The sequence below is a fragment of the Talpa occidentalis genome, unplaced genomic scaffold (genome assembly GCF_014898055.3).
Source record: "Talpa occidentalis isolate TD23 unplaced genomic scaffold, MPIMG_talOcc4v2.1, whole genome shotgun sequence".
NCBI classification, from domain to species: Eukaryota; Metazoa; Chordata; class Mammalia; order Eulipotyphla; family Talpidae; genus Talpa; species Talpa occidentalis.
In genome coordinates this window covers 35,164,525-35,178,170 of record NW_026555331.1, presented here as the reverse complement: position 1 = coordinate 35,178,170, position 13,646 = coordinate 35,164,525, and the positions used below count along the sequence as shown (strand labels likewise).

Sequence of the window (13,646 nt, the reverse complement as noted above, 5' to 3'; positions counted from 1 at the left end):
ACTAGCTTTGTGACCTTTACCAAGTTTCTAAATGGGGAAATAATAATAGTTCTCAACTCCTAAATGTGATATTAATTGAGATAATGCACTATGCCAGAAATGTAGTCAAATTTAAATACTATTAGTATGTACTATAAGTTGCAATTGTAGGTGCATACACACATACATATAAATGCACAAAGTACAGACAGGAGTTCAAACCCAAGAGGAAACAATTCTGCCTCCAAAAAGTCTTCATAAAGGGAATTTCCTTGACCTGGGACTTGAAGGATAAGTAGAAACGTGATTGGGAAAAGAAAACGATTCCAGACTAAAAAAGTAACATGAGCCCTGAAATTTGTGTGGCTATGAAACTAGAAAATAAAATGAGGCCAGATTTTGAAGTATCTGCAAGGTCATGCTGAAGAATTTAGACTTACCCTTGAGGAGTAAGTTGGGAGTCATCAAAGACCTTTAATAAATCTGAAAGTGGAACTATTTTTTTTTTAAGATTTATTTATGCATATAAGAACTGGGGTACAGGCCAAAGGTGTGGGGGTGAGAGGATTCACCAGAGACAGAGTGGGGAACAGAACAGGCAGATTGACTGATATATACTGCTGAGGGGAGCAGTGGGCGAGTCAGGAGAGATCTGCTGTACCATGTGGGTTTCTCCCTGGCCAGGGATCGAACTCATGCTGCAGTAGCTGCTGAAAGCGTCATAGATTGCATCTCAACCCCTTGCGCCACCAGGGAGGCCCTGAAAGTGCAACTCTTAAATCTGTGTCAGAGATATTTATGGTCGTAGCAGAGAGAGCACATTGAAGTAGGGTGAGGTCAGAGATGGGGACACCTACTAGAGAGTGATTTACCTGTGAGACAACAGCTGCCTGTAATTAGATTTTGCAGAATTTTGCACCCCTATTTTGAAAATAGAATATATACAACATATAATAGAATATATATAACATATAATAGATGAACATTATTTTTTGTGAATTTAAACCAACCCAACTCTGAACTTGCCTTGTTTTTTTGTTGTCTTTTTCATGTTTTTTTTTCCCCTATATAATTTCAGAATCACTTTTAATTAGGTTCTAATTAATTGTTTTAGAATGTTAAGTGACTTGCCTATGAAAATAGGAGCCATATTTATTTATTTATAAGATTTATTTATTTTATTCATACAAAAACTGGGGTGTAAGCCAGAGGTGTGGGGGGTGAGAGGATTCACCAGAGAGAGTGGAAAGCAGAATAGGCAGATCTGCTGAAATACACTGCCTAAGGGAGCAGCTGGTGAGATAGGAGAGGTCTGCTATGCCATATGTGGGTTATCTCCCTAGCTGGGGATTGAACTCAGGCAGTAGTGGTGATAGTACTGAGAATTAACCCCTGGGCCAACTGAGAGACCCCAGTGATTTAATAACACGTAGCAACTTTCAAGTTGGTAACACAGTAGTAGATCTAAAATGTCAACACAAAAAGAGAAATGGTAATTATGTGACATGATGGAAATGTTAACATTATAGTGGTGATCTTTTGCAATGCATATATAAAATTAACTCATTAAACACCTAAAACTACAGTGTTATGTCATTTATCTCTCAGACAGAATGGGCAGAGGACTTGAATGAATGTTTCCCCCAAAAAGATAAAGAATTTGCCAATAGTTATATATGAACTTAAGCTTCTTGAGGGCAGAATCAAATCTTAGTGAATATCTTATTTTTCACAAATAATACTCAATATCAAAACATAGTAGATGCTCAGTATATAGTTTTGGTTAGAATGGGCAGAGGACTTGAATGAATGTTTCCCCCAAAAAGATAAAGAATTTGCCAATAGTTATATATGAACTTAAGCTTCTTGAGGGCAGAATCAAATCTTAGTGAATATCTTATTTTTCACAAATAATACTCAATATCAAAACATAGTAGATGCTCAGTATATAGTTTTGGTTAATGAAGTTATGAATGTCTTTTAAAATCACTCTTAATTATATTCTTTTCAGATCTATCAAATCTATTCAAAGCGGTCTGCTGAGGATATTTATAAAATACTGACATCATACAAAGCTAATTACTTAATTGTAGAGGATGCTATCTGCAATGAGGTTGGAACCATGAGAGGCTGTAGGGTTAAAGATTTATTAGACGTTGCAAATGGCCATGTAAGTAATTATTTGGAAAGTTGAATTTCTTCAAGAATGACTTTATTTTAATTTACAATCTTCAAACTTCATTTTTGGAATTTAAGAATATAAAGTTAGATAACAATGGGGGAACTTAGTAAAACTATTTTGAAGTATTTTTTCAGTGCACAAAAGAAAATTTAGGCTTTTTGTAAAAAATAATTTTACCAATACTTGCATTTTTTTATTCATTGCTTGTACTTGTGCATGTTCAACATTTATTTTAAAAAGGTGGTATAATTTGATTTGAATGGTGATTTTAACTCATTACAGTAATCTAGAAAGCAACTAACTGTATTTGCTTTGTTATATTCTTACATAGAAGAATTCCTGTAATTTAACACTTATCTAGAAAAAATGCTTACTAAGTTATCACAGAGCTTGTACTCTGAGACCCTATTACTCATGAGTGCAGAGCCCTTTTAGTCCTTAGGATTTAGCTGTATCTTGATATTTTTCATCGATTTGAGCTATTGTACTAACCTTTCTAACTTCTTAGCCCGCAATGTATATACTGTATATCTGTCAAATAAGAAGACTGTCAGGGAAGTGTGTATAGCTGATAATTAGTGTTGCCTGGAATGGATGCTTTTACTCCTGGGAAAGTTGGGTGTGGAGGACCTTAGGAAAAGTTTAGTAAGTCATTCTAAGTAGGAGTGCACATTTCTGTTCAGATTGCAACCATTATTATTTTTGTCCCTTCTTAAATAACTAGTTCTTTCTCTTACCATCCCAGGACAGTTTGGAGGTGAGAAATTAGTTTTTATAAGTTTTCTCTTTTTTTTATGACTCCTTAATCTTGTGGTATAAACTTAATTCTGTTTGCTGTATGTATTTTTTTTTAAGATTTATTTATTTAGGGCTTCCCCGGTGGCACAGCAGTTTGAGTGCAGCGCTGTGAAGCTGTCCATAGCCTCTACAGCGCAAGTTCGATTCCCGGCCGGCCAGGGAGATTCCAACATGGCACAGCAGACCTCTCCTGTTGCTCCTGCTGCTCCCCTCAGCTCCCCTCAGCAGTGCTTTTGGTCCGTTTGCCTGTTTTGCTCCCCACTGTCTCTGGTAAATCCTCTCACCCTTCTGTGGCTCTGGCCTGTACCCCAACTATTGTATAAATAAAAAATAAATCTTTAAAAACAAACCAAAAAAAAGATTTATTTATTTATGCATGCAGAACTGGGGTACAGGCCAGAGGTGTGGGGGGTGAGAAGATTCACTAGAGACAGAGTGGGGAACAGAACAGGCATAATGACAAATACACTGCTGAGGGGAGCAGCGGGCAAGTCAGGAGAGGTCTGCTGCACCATGTGGGTAGCTCCCTGGCCAGGGATCAAACTCGTGCTGTGTGGCTGCAGACAGCTTCATAGGTTACGTCTTAACCCCTTGTACCACCAGGGAGGCCCTGTTTGCTGTATGTATTTTGAATTTTCTTTATTGATACTTGGTGTCTGTGGTCTTTGGCTAATTGGAAGCAAAATGGAATTTCATTAAACAATATTTACTGCTATATGCTATCTGCTTTTTGGAGCTTTTTTATTCTGCTTTTGGCTGCCCACCTTTTTGTTTCATTTTGAATATAGGCAACTTTTTTCATATATTACTAGGCATGAACTTAAGCTAATCCATCCTTTTACTCTTAAACTTGACTCGCTGACATCTTTCCTAGGCAGTAGAATAATATTTAGTGTTTTATTATATTTTAAAAAATCCTCTAAGCTAGTTAAGCTATCTTAGTAAACATTATTAAGATGATAATGTAAAGGTTTGCACTAGATAAGTCACAAAAATTTATTTGCTCACTAAGATATTGATAATTATTCTACACAAGGAAAAGTTCTACACAAGAAGAGTTTAAATATACATTAAGAATATAATATATTTGTTTCTTAGCCTTGGTAGGCTCCATGATAAGGTTCTTTAAAGAAATTATGTGGGGACAACGCCTTTCCTTTCTTAACCTCAGTGGGAAGCTCAAGAGTTCTTTGGACATGATGACTCTTATGAAGAGGCTTTTATTTGTTAAACAATGTGAGGTGCTTAGCACCTTCCCTTGTGAGATAGTCCATGTTTAGAAATAATATTTTTTTTCATGTAATATAGTCATTTGTACATTGATTGCATTTCTTTTACAAGCTTAATAAACTTTTGAATACTGTGTTTCATATCTTTTGATAGGTGGTTTGTGAAGAAGGTGACAAGTTAACCTACTCAAAATACGGGCGATTTTGTCATGAGGTCAAAATTAACTATTCTCCATATGTGAATTACTTCACTAGAGTATACTGGAACAGATCCTACTTTGTATATAAAATCAACACTGTGATATCCTTTCAGTCTTGAAAAATAGCAGAGCCTTCATTTCAAAGACTTATACCAACTGAAGGAAAAATTTTTTCTTCTACCTACGTGCTATCTTTTGGAAATAGAATATGGACATTTAAAATGTTGCTGCTGCTTTTCCCCTATTGATGTTAACTGGATCCAGAGTTCTGGAGGGGAATAGAAAATCAAGCATTACTGTCCTTTGGTAATATATCAGCTCTAGCACTCTGCAATATTATAGCCTGATGTTTTCCTTGTTGTTACATGGTATTTAAAGTTTTTACCTTCTAAACTGTTGTGGAATTTTCCTCATAAATTTTCCTTCTGTCATAACATTGATACTGAATTTAAATATGTTCAAGGTTAGATTATATCTCTCAAACATAACATTTAATAAATACTTACTGTGATATAATTAAAGAATAGAAGGAAAGACTTATTCTCAAGGCAGTTTCTGAAAAGTTTTCATGGTTTATAATAGAAGTGAATAATTACAATAAAGAACTAATTTAAATGTTAGCGAAAAAGTATGGCATTTAAATTAAAATGGAAATTATGTAAAGAAAATTATTTTTAAGGATATATGTATAAAGATATATCCAGATTTTTCATAATACTGTTTTCATCATCTGCTGCTTATGTAAAAGTGAGCACTTTGTTAGTAATATATAGTGCATGATACTGCATTTTATTATTTTATGACTGTCTATTAAGTGGTAGCTTTTTCACTTAAGCCCATAAATTGGATACTAATTTAATCATGATAAAACAGTAACTGTTATTACCTATATATATTTTTAAAATAGACATTTAAAAGATGGTTCAGATTTTTAAGAAATATGGAATGGAGTGTATAATCTATTCACATGTTTTCTACTGAACTATTAAGGAAAAATTACATCTTTTTCAGAATAAAAATATGTACACTACAATGAGCAAAAATTTCTGGAGATAATGAACAGATGCTGTTAAACATACCTCTGCCACAGATATATTTACTATAAAACACGTGCTTTTATTTATGAAACTGTGACAGTATTCAATATTATTAATGATATGACAATTATAATGAAATTCACATCACAGTTTCACTGTCTAAATGTTGTGTTCCTTTAAGTTAAACACTTAATATTTTAAATCCTTAATTAAAATCCTAAGTGATTAATGTGAACTTACAAAAAGAGACTCAGAAGGGGACTGGAGGGAGGGGAGATCTTTTTTGTTATTTTTGGATTTTCAAGCATTGGAACCAAAGGCCAAACAATAAACAGCCATTATTTTTAATAAATAGATTGAAGATAGATGTACCATTTTAATACTACAGGATATATGTTTCGTTTCATCTTGCATATCTGTTTAGTGAACAGGTTTTCTAGATTTTCACTTGTTTAGAGTGCTTTAAAAATTATAGTTTCAGTACTCTAAACTATTACATTAGAAAGGAGTATCTTTCCATTGTCTTTATTTTATGTGTATATGTATATATACTTAAAGTACAAAAGCACAAGTATTCTTAGACTAACTAGGTGCTCTGCTCTTTTGGAGCTGAAGAATTGTGTGATGACAGTCATATATCTGGTACATTCACCTTTTTGGGTCTCATTTCATGCTTTTATATGTATTTTCTAACAATTTAAGATAACTGCAAGCAAAGATATTTCAGGTTCTGTGTACATCTTAGTAGTGAGTTATTAGTATTTAGCTCTAAGCCTTATGAAAATATGACTAGTTACCTGAGTACACAGTACATAGTCGTGCTTGTGATTAGAGTACGTCATTTAAAAGTCAGCTTGCATATTTTGAAAGGGAGCTATACTGCCCTACTTACGTAGCATGAAATATTTGTGGTTTTGGTTGTTTTTTTTTTTTTGATTTATGTTTGATCAGTTAGTTTTGCTAAATTAGTTTTGATTGTTGTGGGCTTTTTTGTTTTTATTTTTGACATATTAGTTGTTTTTGCTTTTGTCAATTTATGTCTTAAATAAAGTAGATTTGGAGTTTTTAATTGAATTTCTTAAATAATGACATTTTCATCATCATCAGTTGGAAAGAAAAATATAAACTTTATTATAGAAATAATACTGGAAATGAGAGAAGCTTATTTGCTTCTATTTTAACTATTTAGAACTATATTACAAGAAAACTTTGAGAATCATTTAATTTCTTTACTTATATGTAAAGTAACACATAATTAGAAATTCTGTAACTCCCAGTTCTATTTGGGTAACTTAGAATTGGCAGATTTGACAATAGAGATCTATTATGAAAGGAACAAAGTTTATGGTTTTTGAAGAAATACAAAGCATACTTTCCCCTTTATGTTGCAAAGCAATTCAAATAAGTGCCTTAATTCCTTTATTTCTAAGTTTACTTTTTATTTTCAAAAAAAATTACTTCTTTTCCATTGGAAAATTTGGTAACTTTTTACCAAACTTAATAACTTTGCTTATTAGGTATGGAGAAAGAGTACTCACAATGTTGTTTTTAGTTTTAACATTTATTCTTTAATAATAAATCTTTGTTAAGGGTAGAGATGGAATTTCTAGTCTATAAATTTAAGTTATTTAGCTTCCTAAATAGCAAACATTTCAATAAAAATGAAAACTTACTTGATAAGTTATATGACTCTGTGCTGGTTTATATTTTTTCTAACTTCAGCATTTGTATCTTGGTGCTTTTTGTTAGATTGGTAAAGTTTTAACAACCTAAGGAGTATGCATTGTATTTCAGAACGAAGCTGGTATTTTTGTTGGTATTTTTTATATATTTAGACAGGGTTTTTTTCTAGGACATTAACCCAAATTGCCAGTAGCTTTGGTGTGGCACTTTTCCCTACAGTACAGACTAATTCATGGAAAAGCAGAAGTGGACGTCAAAGTGTGTTACAAATAGGCCTGAAAAATATGATTTTTTTAAAAAGTAGGAGTTAATTTCTTGAAGGGCACAGGAATAGCCATCTTATTAAATTGTTTTGTTTTTGAGAAATCACCTGTTTCTGACCCTCTCTATTTTGAAGTATTGAAACATTTTCATGCCTTTTGTGGGTAAAAATAGTGCCTCTTTTTATGTAATTGGTGGGGTTTCTTAAAGTTTGGTATGTCAAACTTTTTAGTAAACTTATTTTAAATACACAAATATTTAAAGAGCACATGCTAAGAATTATCTGTATATTTAGGAACCTTTTGTAAAGCAAATAACTACTTCCTGATTTACATCTCAGTATAGTCTCTTTAAATTTATTAGTTTTTAAAATGCAGTCTCTGTTGTTGCTATTTGCTAATAGTTTTAGATTCTAGTAAGTATTAAAAATACTGCAAATAAAGCTAAATAATTTCTTTCGGAAATAATAGCTCATTAAGTTTCTGAATGTGTAAGGCAAACATTAGATAAAATTAGATCTAAGAATTGCAAAGGAATGTATTTGACTCAACTATTTGGTGCATTAAGGTTTCTAAATATAATACTTATTTTCCATAATTTTAAAAAAGGGGACATTTTGAAACCAGATTTGCTGAATGTAGTTGTCATCCTTTGCACCTTTGAATCAGTTCTATTTATATAAGTCTCTTAGAATCTACATTTTAATAAAAAAAATAAAGAATTTGCAATATTTTAACCTTGGCAAATATAATCCTATGATGGTTTTACAATACACTGAACATCTGACCACTATATGTATATTTAGTGGAATAATGGTATCAGAATGAGACTTGAATTCCAAGCTTATAGCTTGGAATATCTCATAAACAACTCATATTTTATATTATTCACTTCACGTAGCTGTTTAGCAGAGATGATTACAATTGTTTTTATGTATGTTGACTTCTAAATCATATCTATGACAATGTATATTTAGATTAAATGTATTCCTCATGTAATTAAGGTTAAATCTTTGCAAAAGGATAAAAAGTAGTTTTAATAATTATAAACCCTTTAAAAAGAGTTGGGTGAAAAACTAGTTTACCTCAGATTTTGTAACACTAAATGTACTTTTATCAACTTCATGCTTTAATACACTCTTTGTTTCCACAATAAAACTCTTTTTAGAATTTTAAGTTGTCTTTTATTTATATATGAACTTTTTTGTTACAACTTTATTAAGATACAATTGATACACCATGCAGTTCACCCATTTAATGTGTACAACTGACAGTTTTTAGTGTGCTCACAGAATATGTAATTATCACCACAGTCAATGTAAGAACATTTTATGGCCCCAAATAGAGCCCATTCCTTTGGCTATCATTCCTAATTACTCCATCTGTAGACCATGCCAGCTAATATACTATTCTGTCTCTGTAGTTGCCTATTCTAGACATTTCACATAAATGGAAGCATCTAATAGGTGGATTTGTGATTAAGTTTATTACATTTAACATAACGTTTTCCAAGATTAGTCATCTAGTTGCAGGTATCCTTTTTTTTATTGCGAAATAACACTATGGATTAAATTACATGGCTGAACTACATTTTATTTAGCCATTTGTCAATTGATGGACATTTGAGTTGTTTCCATTTTTTGGTATTGTAAGTAATACTGCTGAGAATATTTATATACAAGTTTTTGTGTGGACATATGTTTTTGTTTTTCTTGGGTATATAAGTAGAATTTCTGGGTCATGTGGTAACTGAAAAACTGCTAGATTATTTTTCAAACTGGCTATACTACTTAAAATTGTTGCAACAATTTATGAGATTTTCAGTTTCTCTAAATCTTCACCAACTCTTCTTATTTTTTAAAGATTTATTTATTTATGCAGACAAGAGCCAGGGTGCAAGCCAGAGATGCGGGTCGTGAGAGGATCTGCCAGAGACAGAGTGGGGAACAGAACAGGCAGACTGACTGAAATACACTGCTGAGGGGAGCAGCAGGCGAGATAGGAGAGGTCTGCCTCACCACGTGGGTTTCTCCCTGGTCAACCGGGGATCAAACTTGAGCTGCACAGGCTGTGGATTGCTTCATAGTGCGGTGCTTAACCCCTCGCGCCACCAGGGAGGCCCCAACTCTTGTTATTATATCCCTACTTGATTCTAGCCATCCTTGTAGACGTGAAGTTCTATGTCATTGTGGTTTTAATTTGCATTTCCATCATGGTGGATGTTGAACATTTTTTGAGTGTGCTTACTGGCCATTTGTATATAATTTTTGGAGTAATGGTCATTCAGATTCTTTGCTGATTTTTAAATTATGTTGTCTTTATCATCGACTAATAAAAGTCTTTATATATTCTAGATATATGTCCCTTATCAGAGACATGATTTGGAAATATTTCCTTCCATTCAGTGGGTTTTCTCCACTTTCTTGATCATGTCTTTTGAAGCAAAAATTACTTAATTGTGTTGTTTAATACATTCACATTAGATTTAGCATTTCTACTATGATGTGTTTGAGGTCACCTTCCTTGTACATAGTTCTACTTTGAATTTGTTGCATTTCTTGGTTGTATACATTAAGAATTTTTAAAAATCAAAATTGGCATTTCTGGTATTCTCTTATATGTTGGTGTGCTTAATGGTGACTCATTTCTCTGAGTTTCTGTTCAATTTTCATTTTTCTTCTGTTTTTTGAATTGTATAATCTTACCAGTTTGCTCATCTATTCGAAACTACTATTTTTTTTTGTTCGAAACTACTATTGAGCTTGCCTGTTGTATTTTTAATTTCAGCTCAGTTTGAAAATTTCCTTTTTTTAAAAGAATAATCTTTATTGATATTCATTGTTTGTAGCAACTCTGGATATTAGTATCCCCTTTCCCTGTAGCTTGTTATTACAGTTGGCTTATTTATTTCTGTAGTGTCCAGCAGGACTATTTCGGTGGTGTCTGTTTCCTCTGATGTTGATTCTCAGACATCACTGCCTTTGGCATGTACAGTCATCCCCATGATAGTGGTTTTGGTAGGGGTACTTGTCTCTTTCTTGATCCTGTCCAGTTGTTAGGCTTCCACTAATCAGCAGATTGCTCTATTTTTAAGAATAGATGCCCTGGGGCACAAATATTCCTACTACCTAATCCAGTTAAATCCTGGCTCCTTTGAAGGGATTGCTTTTGTGTGTGTGTGTGTGTGTGTGTGTGTGTGGAGGGTGTGTTTGTGATTTGTTCTAATGCCAGGATATGTCTCTATATGTCTCTTTCTGTCTTTCTGGTAAACTAAATGGCCTGTGGTTTTGCTTCTATCTCTTTGAAGATACCAGCTTCCTCTTAAATCTTCCTATCAAAAATCTATGTTGTGGGCCTCCCCTGGTGGCTCAGCGGTTAAGCGCTGGGTTGCGAAGCTGCTCGCAGCCTCTGTAGCACCGGTTCGATCCCCGGCTGCTCCCCGGCCACCAGAGGAGGGTCCCACATGGCGCGCAGACCTCTCCTGCCGCCCGCTGCTCCCCTCAGCAGTGTACTTCGGTCCTTCTGCCTGCTCTGCTCCCCGCTCTGGCTCTGGTGAATTCTCTCACCCTCCCGCACTTCTGACTGTACCCAGTGCTTGTATAAATAAATTCATAAATAAATAGATAAATAAATAAATCTTAAAAAAAAAAGAAGCTCAATCAAAATCTATGTTGTTTTTGAGAATCCATAGACTTGAGTCCTACATCTATTTCAAGTAGTCAGTTGCTTTGGAGATAACTTCGTAACTCTACCTTACATCCTGGATCTCTCTCTAGGCAGAAATCACTGAGCCACAGTTCAAGCCCAGGGTGGAAACCCAGCCATATGTCCCTCTAAAAGTAGGCTACTGGGTAAAGATGTCAGCCTCTAGTCTTCCTAATCTGTCTCTCCTGATTTGGAAGTTTTGCCCTGCAAATTAGCTGGGGTGAGCATTCTCAGGGCCCACTATTCTCACTGTATCATGCCTAAAGTGGCAAGCTGAGTTAAAGAAGGTAGCCCCTTATCTCTTGACCTACTGATAACTTAACCTCTGCAACATGTGTCTGGAGATGAGAGAATCTGGTGGTCTGCCTCTCTCAGCAAGATAGTGTAGTCCTTTACTGGGAGGTGAGGGGTAGGGGGTGAGGGGTAGGGGGCTTGGGGGAGGTAGCCATGTGTTCTTGGCTGTGCCCACATGGACTGGAGTCTCCATCATGTTGAGTGAGGAGGGCAGATGGAGGGAGTTGGTAGTGGTTCAAATGCCATATGATTTCAAATGCTACAGACTGGCTGTTCTTACTGAGTTTTAGTAGATGCTTTGAGTAAATATTCGTTTGCTATATGACTTTTGGTCAATTTTTGGAGAATTTATTTATTTAATTTTATCTTAAACATTCTATTAGTGTTATTTTTTTTAAGTATTTATTTTATTTATTTATATAAGCACTGGGTACAGTCAGAAGCGCGGGAGGGTAAGAGAATTCACCAGAGCCAGAGCAGGGAGCAGAGCAGGCAGAAGGACAGAAGTACACTGCTGAGGGCAGCAGCGGGCGGCAGGAAAGGTCTGCGCGCTATGTGGGCCCCTCCTCTGGTGGCCGGGGAGCAGCCAGGGATCGAACCGGCGCTGCGGAGGCTGCGGGCAGCTTCGCAACCCAGCGCTCAACTGCAGCGCCACCGGGGAGGCCCCAAGTTTTGGAGAATTTAAATGGTTGTTTTTAAAAAAAATAGTTACCACCATTTAATGCTTGTTTCACAGTGGGCGCCACACACTGTTGTTCCATGTGTGGGACTGTATGCAGAAGCTTTAAGGCTGGTAATGAATGACTGAAGAAAATTTTAGCAGACCATTTACTAATTGACTTTCTCTCTTGGTTGTGTCCTTGGTAAGGAAACAGAAGTAATAATTTTTGCTTACCTGAAAAGTTGTGACTAGAACTCTTGATGGAAGGAACAGTTTTTTGTCAATCCAATAAAGAAAATGTCTTATAGGAATGAGAACAGACTCAAACAAGTGCTATATCTATCCAGTTATAATGCTATTTCATAGACTTCATAAGTAACAAAGTATAATGTGAATAATGTTTACTCCATGAGGTTATTGAGAAATAAAATGTGATTTTTAAGTAAATCTAGTTCCTGATACGTAACACATGCTATCATAACTTCTACACAGTATTGTCTTTTAAAAATCATTAAGTAATTTATTGTAAATTAACTTTGCAAGAGCTAACTAAGGATTGGCATATTAAATAAATGTAAGTATAGTGAACCCAAAAACTAGTAATATATGTTTACATGACTTCAAGACTTCTGAACCAAGTAAAACTTAGCAATATGTGTATATATTTTTTGAGATGCTTTTTTTCTTTTTAAAGATTTATTTATTTATACAAGCACTGGGTACAGTCAGAAGCCCGGGAGGGTGAGAGAATTCACCAGAGTCAGAGCGGGGAGCAGAACAGGCAACCTGATGAAATACACTGCTGAGGGGAGCAGCGGGCGGCAGAAGAGGTCTGCGCACCATGTGGGACCCTTGCTGGTGGCCGGGGATCCAACCCGTGCTGCAAAGGCTGCAGGCAGCTTCTCAGCCCAGCGCTCAACCACTGCGCCACTGGGGGAGGCCCTTGAGATACTTTCTTAACCCCTATTTAGTATTAATCTAAACAAATCTTACTATTTATGTCCTTATGATTGGATATGAATTTTCATTATTTGAATTTAAGGGTAAAATGCAAGGAATTTTCATGATCATCCTTTATAAGACTAGTTCAGAAATTCACCCTGCTTCAGTCACAGGAAAAATGTATGTTTGATCAGAGTTAAGGGTCTCATCTCTTTTAATGACTACCTGCTTTCCTGGAGTAGAGAGCCAACTGGAAACTTCTATGTTAAAGCTAATTAAATTATAACTGATTTATATACAACTAGTTTAATGTTTTAATGAAAGCAAAGACACTCAAAGTGGTATCATATCAGTTCAGTTAGAACTGGAGAACCCTTTAGTCAAGCACATTCAGTTGTAAGGAATAGAAATTTGCTCACTCTAGTCAAAACCGGGGAACAAAGAGTGTCACTGTAGGAAATAAATATTAGGAGTCAAATCTTTTAAGTAACCTGTGTCTCTCACTTGTTGCATGGTCCCTTCTAGGGTCTCTGCATCTCATTGCATCTCCTGACTCTTTTAACAATTAGTTACCTCTGCCCACTTATTTCCTTATTACTTTGGCTAAGCCCTTCCTAAATATGATTTATGGCATCTTTTTCCATCAACTCCCATTTATTAATTGCTTTGATCTATT

At 35.0% G+C, this 13,646-nt stretch overlaps 1 protein-coding gene across 3 annotated transcripts in view; it reads left to right on the top strand.

Annotated features, from left to right (window-relative positions):
- Nucleotides 1-8,519, top strand: part of DPY19L4 (dpy-19 like 4) — a 58,220-nt gene extending 49,701 nt beyond the window's left edge. For all 3 annotated transcript variants that reach the window (XM_037504027.2, XM_054692101.1, XM_037504036.2), the window contains 2 exons: nt 1,991-2,149; nt 4,343-8,519. In XM_037504027.2, the coding sequence (XP_037359924.1) occupies nt 1,991-2,149; nt 4,343-4,507 (324 nt within the window). In that variant the 3' untranslated portion in view covers nt 4,508-8,519. The remainder of the gene's footprint in view (nt 1-1,990; nt 2,150-4,342) is intronic.
- Nucleotides 8,520-13,646: the final 5,127 nt, after the last annotated feature.